Below are 17,764 nucleotides of genomic sequence, written 5' to 3' on the forward strand. Positions count from 1 at the left end.
TGGTGCTCCGTTGCTTGGGACTCCGTGCTTCTGCTGTAGGGGACGCTGGTTCGATCCTTGGTCAGGAAACTAAGATTCTGCGTGCTGTGCTGTGCAGCCAAAGGAAAAAAAAAAGAATGAGAATAATATTATATGAGGTATAATTTACGTACAGTAAATGGACCCATGTTATGTTTGTAGTTCTGTGGGTTTTAATAAATATGCCGCCACGGTCAAGAAGCAGAGTATTTTGACATCGCCCCCACAGCTCCGTCTTGTCGCTCTCGCCTGTAGCCTGTGACCCTGAGCAGCCACTTGTCTCCTGGGCACCATGGGCTCGGTTGCTGTGCTTAAAGTCGCATATGAATGGAATCATTCAGCTTTACTTTTTCGTGTCCAGCTTCTTTCCCCACCAGGGTGCTTCACTTCATCTGTCCTCACAGAGGTGCTTGCTCCCCTCGCTGAGTAGTCTTCCGTTGTGGGAATGGCATCATTTGTCTCTCACCTGTCGGCGGTATTTGGGCTGCGTCCAGTGTTTGGCTACTGTGAATGAGGCATTTGTGAACCTTGTTTACAAGGAGTCTTTGTTTGGATTTATGGTTGCATTTCTCTAAAGTTAATACCTGGGATTGGAATTGCTGGGTCACATGGTAAGTGGATGCTTAATTTTATAAGAAACTGGCAAAGAATTCTCCAGGACGGTCGTGCCATTGTACAGTCCTGCTCACAGTGTGGGGGTTCCTGCCTTGCATCCGTGCACACGTGGTGTTGGCAGCATTTTAATCTCAGCTGTTCGAGTGGCGCCCCTTAGCATACGTTTCCTGACAACAGTGGTGATAGTTTTCCATGTGCTTATTGGCTATTTTAAAATCTTTTTTTGCAAAGTGTCCAGATCTTCTGTCCATTTAAAAAAACACATTTTTACTAGTCTTCGTTGCAGCGTGTGAACCCTTAGTTGCAGTGTGTGGGATCTAGCTCCCTGTTCAGGGACCAGACCCAGGCCCCTGCACTGTGAGCACAGAGTCTTACCCACTGGACCACCAGGGAAGGCCCTGTCTGTTTTTTAGTTGAGTATTTTTCATATTACTGCTTTCTAAAAGTTCTTCATGTTATCTCGTTAAGAATCCTTTGTCAGAGACTTGTGGCTCGGTGATAAAGAATTTGCTTGCTACTGCAGGAGACATGGGTTCTATCCCTGGTCCGGGCAGAGCCCTCTGCTGCGGAGTAACTCAACACGTGCACCGCAGCTGTTGCGCCAGACTGCAGAGCCCTGGAGCCGCAGCGCTGAGCCCAGCGCCCCAGAGCCCCTGCTCTGCAGCGAGCGGGGCCCCCACGGTGGGAAGCCTGCACACCTCTGCTCTCCACAAGTAGAGAAACGCCGCACAGCAGTGAAGACCCAGCACAGCCAAAAATGAAAAGCAATAAAATTATTTTTTAAAAAAAGAATGCTTTATCAGATATAGAGAACAAATGCTTTCTCCCTTTCTGTGATTTACCTGTGTATTTTCTTAATGATATCACTTAAAGAGCAGAAGTTTTCAATTTTGATAAAGTCCTGTGTATCGGGTGTTTTCTTTTTATTGGGCTGTGGGGGTGAGTTGGAAACCATCTCTGCCTTATGGCCGCTAGGGAAACGTCTGCTCTGATTCTCCTGGGATGGCTCTCAAAGCTGTTTCTTTTTCTTGCAGCCACAGCTCTCGCTGTAGCAGCCTCTTCAGGCCCACTGCTGAGTGGCTTCTCTTTGGGAGAGAATGTCCTCTTTTTCTTGGGATCACTCTTGTTTCCTGACTCTTCGGGGTCACTGTCTGGCTCCCCTCTGGGGACAGAGTTCTTCCTTTCGGGAAGACTTGCAGTGCTAGCTGTCTCTTCAAGATCACTACCAACCAGCTCCTTCTTGGAGAAAGATTTCTTTTCCTTGAGTTGGGAGAGGAGACATCTGGGTCTTCCATCCCGTGTGCCTGAGGAGCCTCCTGGGGCTTTTGCTTCTTCTCAGGCCTCTTGCGTGTCTGCTCAGGCTGCTCTGGAGTACTGCTGCTGTTTTCCGAAGATGCCAGGGCAGTTGCAGCCAACCATTTCGTTTCCTTCTGTAAGCGTGTCTTCTCCTGTTTTTTGAGCAAAAATAAATAAATAATAATAATAACAGCAGTTTGCTTTCCTTGTGTCTTATCTATCGCAAGTTTACAAATATTTTTTCCTTAAATTTTCTTCTAAAGATTTTAGTGTTGGTGTTTATGGTTAAGTCTGTGATCCGTGGATGATGTGAGGTAAGGGTTGAGGTCTGATTTATATATAGATACTCAACTTTCCAGAGCTGTTTGTTAAAAAGGATTATCCTTTCCCCATTAAATTGCTGTGGTACACTTAGTTGAAGTCAGTTGGCCGTGTGTGTGTTGGTCTTCATATGGTCTCTCTGTTTTGTTCTGCTGAACCACTAGACCCACACTCTCCTGAGTAATCTCACTTTATAGGAAGCCTTAAAATCAGGCGGTGTTAGCACTCCAACTTTGTTCTTTCCTTTCAAAATTGCTTTGGTTCTCCTGGGTTTTTTCCCATATACATTTTAGTAGCAACTTGTCCATTTCTATTTTTAAAAATCTGCTAGAATTTATTTGGGATTGCATTGAATCAGTAAACCAGTTTAAGAAAAAAGACCCGTGTCTTAACAGGGTCTTCCCTGGTGGCTCAGCTGGTGAAGAATCTGTCTGCAGTGCAGGAGACCTGGGTTCCATCCCTGGGTTGGGAAGATCCCCTGGAGGAGGGCCTGGCAGCCCACTCCAGTATTCTTGCCTGGAGAACCCATGGACAGAGGAGCCTGGCGGGGCGCAGTCCACGGGGCTGCCAAGAGTCGGACACGGCTGAGTGACTAAGCACGTCACAGCAAACGTTGACAGTTGGGTATTGCTAGTACGCTGAGAGACGGCTCCTTTTTGGATATCGACCTTGTAACTGGTAAGCTAGCGAGGATCACTCTCATTAACTCTCGTGGCTCTTTTCCACACAGGCTTCTAGGCGCCTCTGCTTACACAGTCGTGTCATCTGTGAGTGCGGGCAGTCTTGCTTGCTCTTTTTTGACCTGCATGTGTTTCCCCTGTCGTCTGGCACTGCCGTGGATGGAGCAGGTCTTCACTAGAATCTCGAATAGAAGAGCTTAGTTTCTTACTCCAGTCTCAGGAGGAAAACATTGTCTCTTCAGCGCATTAAGTGTGCTGATAGCTGTAGGGTTTTAGTAGATGCCCTTTATCAGGTTCAGGAAGCTCCCTTCTATTCCTAATTTATTGAGAGTCTTTTTTTGGTCATAGAAGTGTGTTATATTTTTTTCAAATTACGTAAACCCAACCATGTTACGTTAAATAATCTAAGTACTTTAATTAAAAGGCAAAGAATAACAGAATAACAAAGCAAGACCATATCAACTGTGTGCTGTTTAGAAAAGAAACACTTTAAATGTGAAGATACAGGCATATTTCACAGATATGTAAAAGGAAGCTGCAGGATGTAGCCAGCATGAACTAGGAGAATGGTGTGCTGTGTTCATGTGGGACAAGCTGACTTCAGGACACAGGACACAGAGAGACCACCTCTAGCTGCCCTGCTTGGCAAGTTCTTGTTTGGAAAAAAAGCCCTGGTTAGGTGGGGGTCTCCTTCCCTGGATTGTGTGTTATCCAGGTGCACAGGTCATTCTGTAGGGCTTCAGAAGAGAGGGCACCTGCTGTGTGGGGGGGCAGCAATCTTGTCCTGAAGGCCCGTCTAGTAATCGTTTTTTCTCGTCCCCTAGAATCTGTCACTAACACCGCAGATACCCACCTGCACTCCTCACAAGAGAAATAAGGAAGATGTTAGGACCTAGATGAAATTGAGTGCAGAGACTTCCCTAGTGGCTCAGACGGTAAAGCGTCTGTCTACAATGCAGGAGACCCGGGTTCGATCCCTGGGTTGGGAAGATCTCCTGGAGAAGGAAATGACACTCCACTCCAGTACTATTGCCTGGAAAATCCCATGGACAGAGGAGCCTGGTAGGCTGCAGTCCGTGGGGTCGCAGAGAGTCGGACACGACTGGGCGACGTCACTCCCTCACTCAGCTCGTGGAGTCCCTGCACTGAATGTCCCAGTGGCCTGCACCTGAGTCTGGCAGGCACCTGGGATCTTCGTCAGTGAGGGGCCTGAGCACAGGAGCGTGTGCAGAGGGTGAAGGCAGAGCGTGCTTTGTGTTGGCAGAGAGATGGCATACTTGTGGCAAGGGTGAAGTTGGGGGGCAGCAGGGAGTCCCCAGAGGACGTGGAGGCACACTGGGGACAGTGCCCTGGTGAGTGGTGGGCATTTGGGGCCAGACAGGCTTTAACGCCGACGTGAGAGGACCATGAAGATGTCTGTGTTTTGGGAAATGGAGTTTAATGCAGCAAAGACAAGAGGCTGTGGAGGGCATGGCTGGACAGCTGAGGGGCCGGTGTCATGGGGTTCTGAGAGGTGGGCTTCACACACACAAACTAGGGCTTCCTGTCGTGTGGGGAGTCCTTTACTCTTCCAAATAAAAATATTAGATCAGATAAATCCCCCGTCTGTTATCATCATGATTTTGTAGATAGTGATTTAACACTGAAAAGATTCGTAATCTCAAATAGAGGTTTAACTTGGTTAAAGATACAAGACTTTGAGGACTTGCCCAGTGGTACAGTGGATGAGAGTCCGCCTGCCAGTGCGGGGTCCGCAGGGTTGATCCCTAGTCCGGGAATGTCCCACCTGTGGAAGAGCAGCTGAGCCTAACACAGCCGCTGAGCCCGCTCTCTCGACTGCGCGCGGCGGCTGGCACACCGCAGAGGGAAGAGGCAGGAGGCCGGAAGGGAGCGTAGTGCTGCTCCCGGCAACTAGAGAAAGGCAGCCGAGACCGAGCGCAACAACGCAAAGATAAATGATTGTTGAATTTTTAAAAAGTACAGCCTTAGGTTTTCCATTTTGTATCTAACACAGAAAACTTTGCTGCAAACCAGCCTAGGCTCACAGACTGCCACAGGGACTTGGTGAGCGGCCAGACCTTGTATAGTCCAGGCACAGAGAGCCAGGCCTGGAGACAGGGTGGGGCTGCGGCCTGAGGGCTGCTGGGTGAGGGGCCTGAGGTGGGGAGTGTAGAACCTCGGTGTGCAGGCGGAGGCGGGGCGTCAGGGGCAGCCCTGGCCACCCAGCAAGGGACCGGCGGGGGGCAGGGAGGTGGGGGCGGCGGCGGAGAGACAGGAGAGCAAAGCTTGTTGCCCTCCTGGGTCCTGGAGACGGGCGGCCCCAACCTCAGTGGGGCCGAGTAGGGAAGCCCGGGGTCAGGAGGCAGAAGAGGCAGGAGTGGGGGGCTGAGGCTGTGGCCCTTGTGGGGTTTCTGCGTGAAAGGCGAGGCTGGGCAGGGGGAGCAGCTTAGGGCCAGCTTGCTTAGATCATTTTGGCGGGCTTTAAGCTGTGTGGGCGGGTTCTGCTCGCCTGGCCCCTGGTCCCTGGTGCTGGGATGATGAACGCAGAGGAAGGGGTCTGCTGGCCTGTGGGCCCGCAGCAGCGCAGAGCCCTGGGGGGTCAGCCTGCAGGCTGGAGATGTGCTCCCGGAAACGCCCTGCTGCTCTAAGAGTTGGCTGCACAGGAGGGGCCGTCTCTCCTCAGCCAGAAAGCTTTTTCAAAGATAGTGTACAGAAAATTAAAAACGTACATGATTCGGAGACATCTGGGGAGAGGTGGGCAGTGTTGATTAAGGAGGGAGGGGGACACTGGGAAGAGGTTTGTGAGTCGTGAACTCTCTGGGTGGAAGGGTATTCGCTGTCTGACACAGGGACAGGCCTCTGCGGCCTCGGGCCCGGGGCTGTGAGCAGGAGCTCCGGTGAGGGGAGGTGGCGGGGGTGGCCCATGGGGGCACCCCCTGCTGCCCGGGCCGGCCAGCATGGGCTTGGGATTCGCCTCAGGGTGGCTGAGGCCAGCGTGGGCGTGGGACTCGCTGCAGGGTGGCTGAGGCCAGTGTGTGCGGGCTGGGGGACGTGACCTTCTTCTCTGCTTGCAGCTCTGTGGCCAGCACCATGTTCTGGAAGTTTGACCTGAGCGCCACGTCGCACGTTGACAAGCTGCTGGATAAGGAGGGCGTGACGCTGCGGGAGCTGATGGATGGAGAAGACATCCTGCAGGAGTGCAAGGCCCAGAACCGGAAGCTGCTGGACTTCCTGTGCCGGCGGCAGAGCATGGAGGAGCTGGTGGGCCTCGTGACTCAGGACCCAGCCCTGGACCTGGAGGAGAGGGCCCGCTTCAAGTGCGTACCGGGCCGGCCGCGCTCAGGGGGTAGCGGATGGGGCTTGAGGACAGCCGGGCCTGAGCTGTCGGAGGGAGCGGCTGACCCTCAACGTTGACCCCACCCGACGTGTGAGAAGGGCCGCCAGTGGACGTTGTGTCTGTGATGTTTAAGGTCTGGGATCCCCGCGTGTGATTCCTCACCCTGGGATGTAGCGAGCAGCAGTGCAACACGTGGAAGCGTTTTGGGGAAATGCTGGAAAACAGCTGAGCCCTGACAGAGGCCGATGCGTGCGCTCGGCCTGGTGAAGCGGGCAGTCCCCAGTGATGGGTGGCGTGTGGCCGCTGGACCATGGGGCCTTCTGCCTGGAGGAAACACGCTGTGCCCTTCGTTGTCCCAACTGGTCTCAGAGCCGTGACGTTAGGAGATGACAGAGGGGGCCGAGTGAGGACTTGGGACTGGGGCTGGGTGCGGGTGCGGACAGAGGAGTGTGAACGGCGGGGCCTCGGGGGGCGGGAAGGACCCAGCACTGGCCTCTGACTCTGAGGGTGCCGCTCGGGTCCCACTCAGACTCGGGGACGTGCGGGAGCAGGGGTTGGTGGCACGGGGAATCAGGGCAGACAGAGTGCCCGCAGCTTCTCACGTGTCCCACTGGGGTCGGCGTGTGTGGTCACGTCTTAGAACGGACTAGGGAGTTACGGCCTGAGGTCAGATCCTGTTTTTGTAGGACTTGTCAGCTGAGAATGGTTTTACATTTTAAAATGGTTGGGAAAAAAGTGAAAAAATTGTATTTATTTACCTGAAAATGGCAAAATTCACATTTCATTGTCCATCAGTAAAGTCTTGTTGGATACACCCATGACCTGTTGGCTGTGACAACATAGGCCTTCTAAAATAGTTACTCTCTGACCCTCTGTAGGATGTCTTTGCTGACTCAGGAGGCAAATAAAGCAAGATGAACCGACGAGGGCGGGGGCGTCAGGGCTGTGGTCTGCACTCCTGTCTGGCTGGAGTGCTCCAGAGAGAGGCAGGGGCTTGCTCGTGGAGGAGCCGCCACTGTGGCGCGTCAGAGCCCGTCAGGCCATCTCCTGAGATGTGCCTGGTCTTATCTCCGCGTCGCTGTTAGCGACCCCATTCCTCTGATTCTTTCGCTCTCGGGTGGGTCCTGATGCTGCCCGAGCGAGGCTCTCCGGTCTGAGGCGCTGGCAGCAGTGGGAGGGCAGGAGGACCGGCTGGCTGGTTGTGCTTCTGGGTGGAGGGTCCCAGCACAGCAGTAGAGACCGGAAGAGCTTTACAGTCAGAGTCGGAGGAGATCGGCAGTCGGGAGCACGAACAAGGCAACAAGGAAACCTGCCGCTCTGGGCAGGGGCACGCACAAGTAAGCAGGTGGGACAGTGTTTGCACGTGTATACAAAAAGGGCAGCCCCAGATAGGGATTTAACGAAGAATTGTGGTATAATTTTATAGAGGCGAGGAGAGGGCAGTGGGGGGGACGGGCCGGATGATGGGAGAGCTCCAGCGTCACGCAGGAGGTCGGTTCGTGATGTCTGCAGTTGCTGAAGATGTCTGTTTGTGTTTTATTTGGAAACACGGAGGTGAATAGTAGAGAAGGTGCCAGGAGGCTGGGTGACCGTCTTAGCAGTGTGGCCTGCGAGTGGGGATGGGGGCTCTTCCTCAGGAGCCTGGTCATGCTGAGTCGTTACAGCATGTGTGCATGTCACCTGTTAAAAAAGTAGAACCTTTTTAATTTAAAAGTTAATTTTAAAATTAACTTGCTTATTAAAGATTAGTTTGCTTTTAGTTAAAATTAAATGTCCTTTTTGAAAAGAGAAATAGGCTGGGTAGATGGATGAGGTAGTAGCTGGAGGAGGGTGTGGGGTCAGGATTAGTTTTCAGAGGTGCCGAGGGTACAGGTTGGACCTGTTTCAGGCTCTGAGCCATGGGTCTCCGTCGAGCCACTCCGTGGGCTCGTGCAGCAGCGCCCGGTGAGCTGGGCATGAGTGCGGCGGGCAGGAGCGCCCTCGTCCCAGCCTCCGGACGGCTGCTCCCGTGGCTGTCCTGACGGCCGCGTCAGCCTTCTGGCTGCAGGCTGGATTATGCAGAGACCTGTCCGGGATGTAGGGGTGCCTCTGAGCCGAGGGGCCCAGGGGGCCACCCTGAGTGGTCGGCTGCTCTGCAAATGCCAGAGGAGCTCCGTGCAGGTGAGGCCCTGTGCAGCAGCCCAGGGCTGGGAGCTGGCCCGAGATTCCTGAGGGTGCTTCTGGCTCTTTCTTAAGGTTCCCGTGCAGTTTGCCTGCCGAGCTTTGGACCATTTGAGAAATGAGATGATAAAGAGTCCGCAGGTGGATGCCAAGCTCACACTGTTGTTTCTGGCGCGGTGGTGTGGCGATGGGTGGAGGAGGGCTTCCTCTTCTCGAGTCACAAACCTGCATGCCTGTGGGGAGCAGGGCTGGGCCCGGCAGCCCAGGAAGGGCTCCCCGCACCCCCACCCTGTCCTGCAGGGCAGCGCAGAGGAGGACGCCGAGCCCTGGGGAGCGCCTGGGGAGCAGCCGGGCGGCCACAGAGAGGCGTGCAGAGGGCCCAGGAGCCTCCACCGTGATGGCCCTGGACTCTTCTTGCTCACTCGGAGATGGCTGCGGCCCGTCCTGTGTTCCTGAGGTTCGCTTTTCTTGCTGCGGCCCCTCCTGTGTTCCTGGGGTTCGCTTTTCTCTCTTTCGCTTGCTGCCCCTGGCTAATTCTGTTCTCTGACAGCCTCCTGAGTGCGCCCTTTTCTCCCGGGCTGGCTCTGCCGGGTCACATCCAGGCTGGACATGGTTCTCTTGTCATTTTGAAGACTCCAGGGTTGTCTTTGCCAACTGAAAAAAAGGGCACAACTTAAAAGCTGAGAATTACGTTTTACTTGGCGGACTCTCTGAAGACTTTAAACCCTGGGGAGAGGACTCCCAGATCACTCAGGGATGCCTCTGAAGAGGCGAGTGAGGAGCCAAAATGTGTAGTTTTTCCAACAAAGATCAGGTAGTCAGAACTTCAGAAGATTGCTGTTCATTAAAGAAGACCAGACGACTCACGCTGCGGATTGAGCGCCTCTCTGTGCCTGGGAAGGTGCGGGGTCTGGGCTCACCGCTCGCTCTTCTGCCCTGCCCTGCAGCTGTCTTGGCAGCGTCCTGTGCACTCCCGTCCTGAGTCCCCTCGCGGCTCGCCGTTGAGGGTGGCGGCTCTGACAGAGGGAGGAGCCCCGCGGGGCTTCCAGGCCCGGGGCGGACTGTGTTTACCAGACGTCCACACGGTTCACTCACACCTTCTCTTCCTGACTCCATCCCTGCTGCTGAGAGATCTGAAGCCACAGGCCCCCAGTTTTCCTCAGGGGCATCCTAGGGCCTTTTCTAACTCTGTCGCTTTGCAGTCTCCCAGGACTTTATCCCCTGGGTCAGGACGGGGATCTCAGAAGTGGCGCCAATAATCCAGGAGAACTTTATAGTCAAAGTGTTTGGCGAAAATTAGTAATAAGTAAATACAAAACAAAGTGAACAAAACCAGGGAGTTTCATTGCAGCAAGCTGCAATGGGGACCTGCCTGGGGACCACTGTTTGCATCCAGGCCTCTCTGAGCGTTAGAGAACACAGGCTCCTATGCTCGAAGCACTGTGAGGCCAAACTGGAACGCCAGAGGCTGGAGCAGAGAAACGTGTTTCACTGTGGGGCTAAGCAAGAATGGTGGCTTGTGCTGTTGCCAGAATGTTGGCTCTCTGTGCCCCATTGCCAAACAGAAATATGAAGACACAGTTGTGGAGGAGAAGGAAAGAAAGTGAAAGTGTTACTCGCTCAGTTGTGTCCGACTCTTTGCAACCCATGCACTATAGCCCCCCAGGCTCCTCTGTCCGTGGGATTCTCCAGGCAAGAATACTGCAGTGGGTAGCCATTCCCTTCTCCAGGGGATCTGCCCAACCCAGGGATCAAACCTGGTCTCCTGCATTATAGCAGATTCTTTCCTGTCTGAGCCACCAGGGAAATGGCTTTATTACTTTGCCAGGCAAAAGGGGAACACTAAGTAGGCTAATGCCTCAGGGACTGTGCCCCCACTTCCTGGTGAGTTGGGAGAGATGATGTAGTCAGGCAGGGGTCTGTGATAAGGACCAGAGCCGTAACAGTCTTGCGTTCTTTATTCTGCAGTTGCTAAGGAGTGGGGTGGCTGACACGGTCAGAGTCTGTGTGCAGAGCCTCGGGTGGTCGTCTCCTAGTCTTCTGTGGGCCTCTCTGGGCCCTTTAGTCTTGCTTCCCGTGGCTTCCTGGCTGCTGCTCCTCTGATGAGTAGCTGCTCTGCCTTTTGGGACTCAAAGAAGGGCGTGGGAGCTGCAGTCTTGTCTATAAGAAGGCTGTGTGCGCGCACTCAGTCGTGTCTGACTCTTTGGGACCCCATGGACTAAAGCCCACCAGGCTCCTCTGTCCGTGGAATTTTCCACGCAAGAAGACTGGAGTGGGTTGCCATTTCTTTCTCCAGAGGATCTTTCCAACCTAGGAATTGAACCTGCATCTTTTGTGTCAGCAGGCAGATTCTTTACTACTGAGCCAAGAATTGATGCCTTGTCTAAAGGAAATGGGGGAAAAAAATAAGTAAAGGAAATGGGGGACAAAAAGACCTCCTTGCCTGGGAGACCTAGAGGGCCCTGCTTGGCATCAGTGCCCAAAAACCCCAAACTCCCCAGTAGTTTTAGGGGAGAAGCTTATAGGCAAATTTGAGGTGAGGGCTGCGGGATGTGGTGCTTTCTTCTCTTTGGTTGGTGGTGAGGTAACAGGGCAGAGCTCCAGGAATCTTGGGCTCAGGCTGAAGTTACTGTCATCCATCTGGGGGTGGGTGGGGGGAGCTTAGTTCTGCTGAAGAACTCAAAGGTATTGTTGTGTGTATCCCTTTAGCAGAAGGTGCTTGCTCCTTGGAAGAAAAGCAGTGACCAACCTACAAAGCATATTAAAAAGCAGAGACATTACTTTGCCTGTAAAGGTCCGTCTAGTCAAAGCTGTGGTTTTCCCGGTAGTCATGTATAAGTTGTGTGAGCTGGACAATAAAAAGGCTGCTGCTGCTAAGTCATTTCAGTCGTGTCTGACTCTGTGCAACCCCATAGACGGCAGCCCAGCAGGCTCCGCTGTCCCTGGGATTCTCCAGGCAAGAACACTGGAGTGGGTTGCCATTTTTCTTCTCCAGTGCATGAAAGTGGAAAGTGAGAGTGAAGTTGCTCAGTTGTGTTTGAGCGCTGCAGAATTGATGTCTTTGAACTACGGTGTTGGAGAAGACTCTTGAGAGTCCCTTGGACAGCAAGGAGATCCAACCAGTCAGTCCTGGAGGATATGAAGACTGAGTGTTCATTGGAAGGACTGACGCTGAAGCCGAAGCTTCAGTACTTTGGCTACCTGATGGGAAGAGCCAACTAACTGGAAAAGTCCCTGATGCTGGGAAAGATTGAAGGCAGGAGGAGAAGGGGGCGACCGAGGATGAGATGGCTGGATGGCGTCACCGACTCCACGGACGTGAGTTTGAGCCAACTCCAGGAGGTGGTGAAGGACAGGGAAGCCTGGCGCGCTGCAGGCCTTGGGGTTGCGAGGAGGAGGACGCGACTGGACGAGGGGACAGCATTGAGGACCCTGCCCCGGGGCTGTACCATTGTTTCTTGACTGCCCCTCGCTTCTTTGTCAGCTACTGTTTGAACCTGCCCTTCCTAACTTGGGGGAGGTGTGTGTTTGTTCCCTCCCTCAGTGGTGTCTGACTCTGTGACCCTGTGGACTGCAGCACGCTAGGCTTCCTTGTCCTTCACTATCTCCAGGAGTTTGCTCAAACTCACGTCAAGTCAGTGATGCCATCCAACCATCTCATCCTCTGTCGTCCCCTTCTCTTCCTGCCTCAATCTTTCCGAGCATCAAGGTCTTTTCCAGTGAGTCAGCTCTTCGCATCAGGTGACCAAAGTATTGGAGCTTCATCGTCAGTCCCTCAAATGAATATTCAGGATTGATATCCTTTATGATTCACTGGTTTGATGTCCTTGGTCTCCAGGAACTCTCTAGAGTCTTCTCCAGCACTGTAGTTCGAAGGCATCATCTGGGGCCCCTGTGGGGCCTCTGCCCCCTGGGCTAACAGGAGCACCTGCCCCACAGCCACGCTGATGGCCCTGCTTCCGCCCCTTCTGCACCTGGATGGCTGTGCGCGCCATCAGCTGTTTCCTCTCGAGTCTCTTAACCCCAGACCCCTCTAGCTGACCCACAGTGAGCACCTTAGTTTGGGGCCCTCTGGGTGGCTTCCGGGAGCTGAAGGTCACTGTGGCTGACCTTGACCCAGGGCTGACCGTGTGCCAGGCTCTGCTCTGCTTTATGCACAGCTCGGGGAGTGGGCTCTCAGCCCCCATGTTTGGCTGCGGCAGCTCAGGCTCAGAGAGACTCAGTCACATGCCTGAGGCTACACAGCAGGTCCCGCGCCTCGTGTGGCGCCAGGCCTTATCACTGTACTGCGTGGCGGCGGGCTCTGGGTGCTGCAGGGCGTTGGGTAGGCCTGTCCAGGGCCCGTGTCTGTGAGAGGGTCAGGCAGGGAGCACGGTGGTACGAGGTGATACATGCTGGGATCAGGACTGTGTTGTGTCCGATCATTTTTATCAAAGGAATAATACATTTTAACAGACATTGATATTTGTAGGGAAGTAGCCAATTAGCCAAAATGGCGGTGGTCAGGCTCTCTCACCCCAGCCCTGTCCCCCAGGTTTTGTAAACTCACGGTTGTGTAGCAGCTGAGGTCACTTACTGCACACACACGACACGATGTACCCACTCAGCCATGGGCCGCTTGTATTCTGTAAACATACATGAGCTCCACCTGAAAAGCTCTGGCCTCCGGGTTACGGCTACGTCAAGGCTGTGTTACGTCTGTCCGCTGGGTCACCAGCAAGAGGAGAGACCGCCGTGTGTCTGCTGCTACGGCCATGCCAGTCAGGAAGGAATAAATGTGTCTGCCATTCCTACGGCTCCTTGGGCTTTCTTCCAGCTTCCCCGTTCACACTTTGCCTACCCTGGGTTCAGCGAACAGTGTGGACAGCAAGATAGCCGGCGTAGTCCACAGTGAGCTGCAGTGAGACAGCATTTCTGAATACTAACCGGCATACCACGCGCCCTGGCGCTGCATCCTAGGCTGCGACACGGGGCCTCTTCAGTCTGGGAGCAGGCCGGGTCTGTGCTGGTCGACGTGTGGGGGTGAGCAGGGTGCGGAGAGGGAAGGACGACCAAGAGAAGGCTGTTGGGCAGCTTCCTGAGCAGCGGAGAAGCCCAGTTCACACCCAGCTGTTGCTCTGTGCCCCTGCAGATACCCGAACACAGCCTGCGAGCTGCTGACGTGCGACGTGCCACAAATCAACGACAGGCTGGGAGGCGATGAGACTTTGCTGAACGTTCTTTACAACTTCCTGGACCGTGAGCCGCCCCTCAACCCTCTGCTCGCCAGTTTCTTCAGCAAGACCATTGGTAATCTCATCGCAAGAAAAACTGAGCAGGTAATCAGCTGCCCAGCCTGCGCGATATGGGAGGGAGGCTTGGCTGATGCCGAGCATGCCGTCAGCCGTCGCGTGGAGGCGGGTTCGGGCTGCTCCGAGGGACTCACCAGGAGCCCCACGGCTGCTGCTGTGGGAGCTGCGGTGGGTGAAGAAGCTGTCTTCCCGAGAGAGGGCCACTGGCCTGCTCTGGACGAGCAGCGCTTGCGCCCTTCCCGCGAGTGCACAGGGCCCCAGGCGAGGCCGGCCTATCCTCCCACTGACCGCTCCCACGGTGAGGGCCAGGTCGGGCCTGGGTCGTGCTGGGACCGTCGGGTTCCTGCTGTTGCATCTGTGTGGGTGTCGGGTGTCTGTTTATACCGTGCCCGTGTGCTCAGTCGTGCCTGGCTCTCTACAGCCCCATGGACTACAGCCAGCCTCCTCTGTCCATGGATTTTCCAGGCGGGAATACTGGGGTGCTAGCCATCTCCTTCTCTGGGGAATCTTCCTGACTCGGGTGGAATCTGCGTCTCCTGAATTGATGGGCGGACTTTTTACCACTGGAGCCACTTGGGGATCACTTCTTTGTGTCTAGGGCACTTATTATTTCAGAACAAATAAAAGGAAGTTCTCCTCTGTCCAATGGATAGGACTCTGTGTTTCCACTGTAGGTGGCGTGGTTGGCGAACTAAGATCCTGTAAGCCACGTGGTGCAGCCAAAAAATAAAAGGAATGCCCTGTTGTAGGTTCCTGCAGAGTGTGGGGTGAGCTCACCTCATGCAGCTGGAGCGCGGTTCTTCTGGGAGCGACGCGGGCGCCTGCCCCACACCGCCCTGGCCCGCTTTGGCGCCGCGCACTGCACCCGTCCCGGAACGGCCGCGCGGTGTGCAGGCGCCCGCTCCAGGAGCTGGCGTGTCGCTCTTTCATCTCCTGACCCAGCTCACCGTCCCCAGTGCGAGTTTCAGAACGAACCCCAGACAGCATGTCAGTTCTGTAAGCACTGCAGTGTGAGTCTCTGAAGCACGAGGACTTCTTTCTCCTGGTGGCACATCAGGTGGGCAGCGTGAGTGGCTGAAGCGAAGGTGCTTGAGGCGCTTGCAGTCCCAGCAGCAGCGCACGGCCCCTGCTGCTGCCCTTGCTCTCCAGCCTCGCTGTGGTCACCCGGCTCACTGCAGCCTCTGCAGCAGTTGCAGACAGCAGCGTTGTGGCTTTAAGTCGCGCCACTTCGCTGACTACTGCGGATGAGCACCTTTTTATACATTCACCAGCCATTTGGATATTTTTTGTGTGAGATCTCTTGCCCATTTTCTTTCAGCCTCTCTGTTTTCTTTTCGTTTGTAGGAATTGTCTATTTTGTGGATACAAGTCCTCTGAATTTTTTTCGGCTGTGCCACATAGCTTACCAGATTTTATTCCCCGACCGGAGATTGAACCTATGCCCTTGGCAGTGGAATCTCGAGCTCGAACTGCTGGGCTGCCAGGGACTTCTCCCTTTGTTGATTTTGTGTTGCAAACATCGTTTCCTACTCTGTTTGCTGGTCTTTTTGGGTTTTTCTTTTTTGGTTTTTACTCCCTTAATTGTATTTTTTTAATGAACAGAAGATCTGATTTTCATGTAGTGCAAGTCTTAACTCTAATTATGGTTGTTTTTTTTGTTTGTTTTGTCCGTTAAACTTTTATCTACTTCAAAATCATAAAGATACTCTGTATTATTTTTTAGAAGCTTTGTTGTTTTCAATTCAGTTCAGTTGCTCAGTCATGTCCGACTCTTTGTGACCCCATGGACCACAGCACGCCAGGCCTCCCTGTCCATCACCAACTCCCAGAGTCCACCCAAGCCCATGACCAGCGAGTTGGTGATGCCATCCAACCATCTCATCCTCTGTCGTCCCCTTCTCCTGCCCTCAATCTTTCCCAACATCAGGGTCTTTTCAAATGAGTCAGCTCTTTGCATCAGGTGGCCAAAGTATTGGAGATTGAGCTTCAGCATCAGTCCTTCCAATGAATATTCAGGACTGATCTCCTTTAGGATGGACTGGCTGGATCTCCTTGTAGTCCAAGGGACTGTCAACGCCACAGTTCAAAAGCATCAATTCTTCGGCGCTCAGCTTTCTTTGTTGTCCAACTCTCACATCCATACATGACCACAGGAAAAACCATACCTTGACTAGATGGACCTTAGTTGGCAAAGTAATGTCTCTGCTTTTGAATATCCTGTCTTAGGTTGGTTATAACTTTCCTTTCAAGGAGTAAGCATCTTTTCATTTCATGGCTGCAGTCACCATCTGCAGTGATTTTGGAGCCCAGAAAAATAAAGTCAGCCACTCTTTCTACTGTTTCCCCACCTATTTGCCATGAAATGATGGGACCAGATGCCATGATCTTCGTTTTCTGAATGCTGAGCTTTAAGCCAACTTTTTCACTCTCCTCTTTCACTTTCATCAAGAGGCTCTCTAGTTCTTCTTCACTTTCTGCCATAAGGGTGGTGTCATCTGCATAGCTGAAGTTACTGATAGTTCTCCTGGCAATCTTGATTCCAGCTTGTGCTTCCTCCAGCCCAGCGTTTCTCATGATGTACTCTACATATAAGTTAAATAAGCAGGGTGACAATATACAGCCTTGACGTACTCCTTTTCTTATTTGGAACCAGTCTGTTGTTCCATGTCCAGTTCTAACTGTTGCTTCCTGACCTGCATACAGATTTCTTAAAGGCAGGTGAGGTGGTCTGGTATTCCCATCTCTTTCGGAATTTTCCACAGTTTATTGTGATCCACACAGTCAAAGGCTTTGGCATAGTCAATAAAGCAGAAATAGATGTTTTTCTGGAACTCTCTTGCTTTTTCTATGATCCAGAAGATGTTGGCAATTTGATCTCTGGTTCCTCTGCCTTTTCTGAAACCAGCTTGAACATCTGGAAGTTCACGGTTCACATATTGCTGAAGTCTGGCTTGGAGAATTTTGAGCATTACTTTAGTAGCATGTGAGATGAGTGCAATTGTGCGGTAGTTTGAGCATTCTTTGGCATTGCCTTTCTTTGGGATTGGAATGAAAACTGACCTTGTCCAGTCCTGTGGTCACTGCTGAGTTTTCCAGATTTGCTGGCATATTGAGTGCAGCACTTTGACAGCATCATCTTTCAGGATTTGAAATAGCTCAACTGGAATTCCATCACCTCCACTAGCTTTGTTCGTAGTGATGCTTTCTAAGGCCCACCTGACTTCACATTCCAGGATGTCTGGCTGTAGGTGAGTGATCACACCATCGTGATTATCTGGGTCATGAGGATCTTTTTTGTGCAGTTCTTCTGTGTATCCTTGCCACCTCTTCTTAATATCTTGTGCTTCTGTTAGGTCCCTACCATTTCTGTCCTTTATTTTTGCCCATCTTTGCATGAAATGTTCCCTTGATATCCCTAATTTTCTTGAAGAGATCTCTAGTCTTTCCCATTCTATTGTTTTCCTCTATTTCTTTGCGTTGATCGCTGAGGAAGGCTTTCTTATCTCTTCTTGCTATTCTTTTGGAACTCTGCATTCAGATGGGTATATCTTTCCTTTTCTCCTTTGCTTGTTGCTTTCCTTCTTTTCACAGCTATTTGTATGGCCTCCCCAGACAGCCATTTTGCTTTTTTGCATTTCTTTCCCATGGGGATGGTCTTGATCCTTGTCTCCTGTACAGTGTCACGAACCTCCATCCATAGTTCATCAGGCACTCTGTCTATCAGATCTAGTCCCTTAAATCTATTTCTCACTTCCACTGTATAGTCAGTCATAAGGGATTTGATTTAGGTCATACCTGAATGGTCTAGTGGTTTTCTCTACTTTCTTCAATTTGAGTCTGAATTTGGCAATAAGGAGTTCATGGTCTGAGCCACAGTCAGCTCCCGGTCTTGTTTTTGCTGACTGTATAGAGCTTCTCCATCTTTGGCTGCAAAGAATGTAATCAATCTTATTTCGATATTGACCATCTGGTGACGTCCATGTGTAGGGTCTTCTCTTGTGTTGTTATATATTCTCTTATGTGGCCTATAGATTGGGGTTGGCTAA

The 17,764-nt window shown here is 52.5% G+C and overlaps 1 protein-coding gene across 6 annotated transcripts in view; it reads left to right on the forward strand.

The window, feature by feature from the left end:
- Positions 1-17,764, forward strand: part of PPP6R2 (protein phosphatase 6 regulatory subunit 2) — a 64,328-nt gene that overhangs the window by 22,770 nt on the left and 23,794 nt on the right. For 5 of the 6 annotated variants that reach the window (XM_052641537.1, XM_052641536.1, XM_052641541.1 and 2 more), the window contains exons 3-4: positions 6,005-6,247; positions 13,559-13,745. In XM_052641537.1, coding sequence (XP_052497497.1) covers positions 6,021-6,247; positions 13,559-13,745 — 414 coding nt within the window. In that variant the 5' untranslated portion in view covers positions 6,005-6,020. Of the gene's footprint in view, positions 1-2,804; positions 2,929-6,004; positions 6,248-13,558; positions 13,746-17,764 lie in introns of those variants that run through there. The other variant, XM_052641540.1, reaches the window with a different exon arrangement.

Source organism: Budorcas taxicolor, chromosome 5 (assembly GCF_023091745.1).
Source record: "Budorcas taxicolor isolate Tak-1 chromosome 5, Takin1.1, whole genome shotgun sequence".
Classification (NCBI taxonomy): domain Eukaryota; kingdom Metazoa; phylum Chordata; class Mammalia; order Artiodactyla; family Bovidae; genus Budorcas; species Budorcas taxicolor.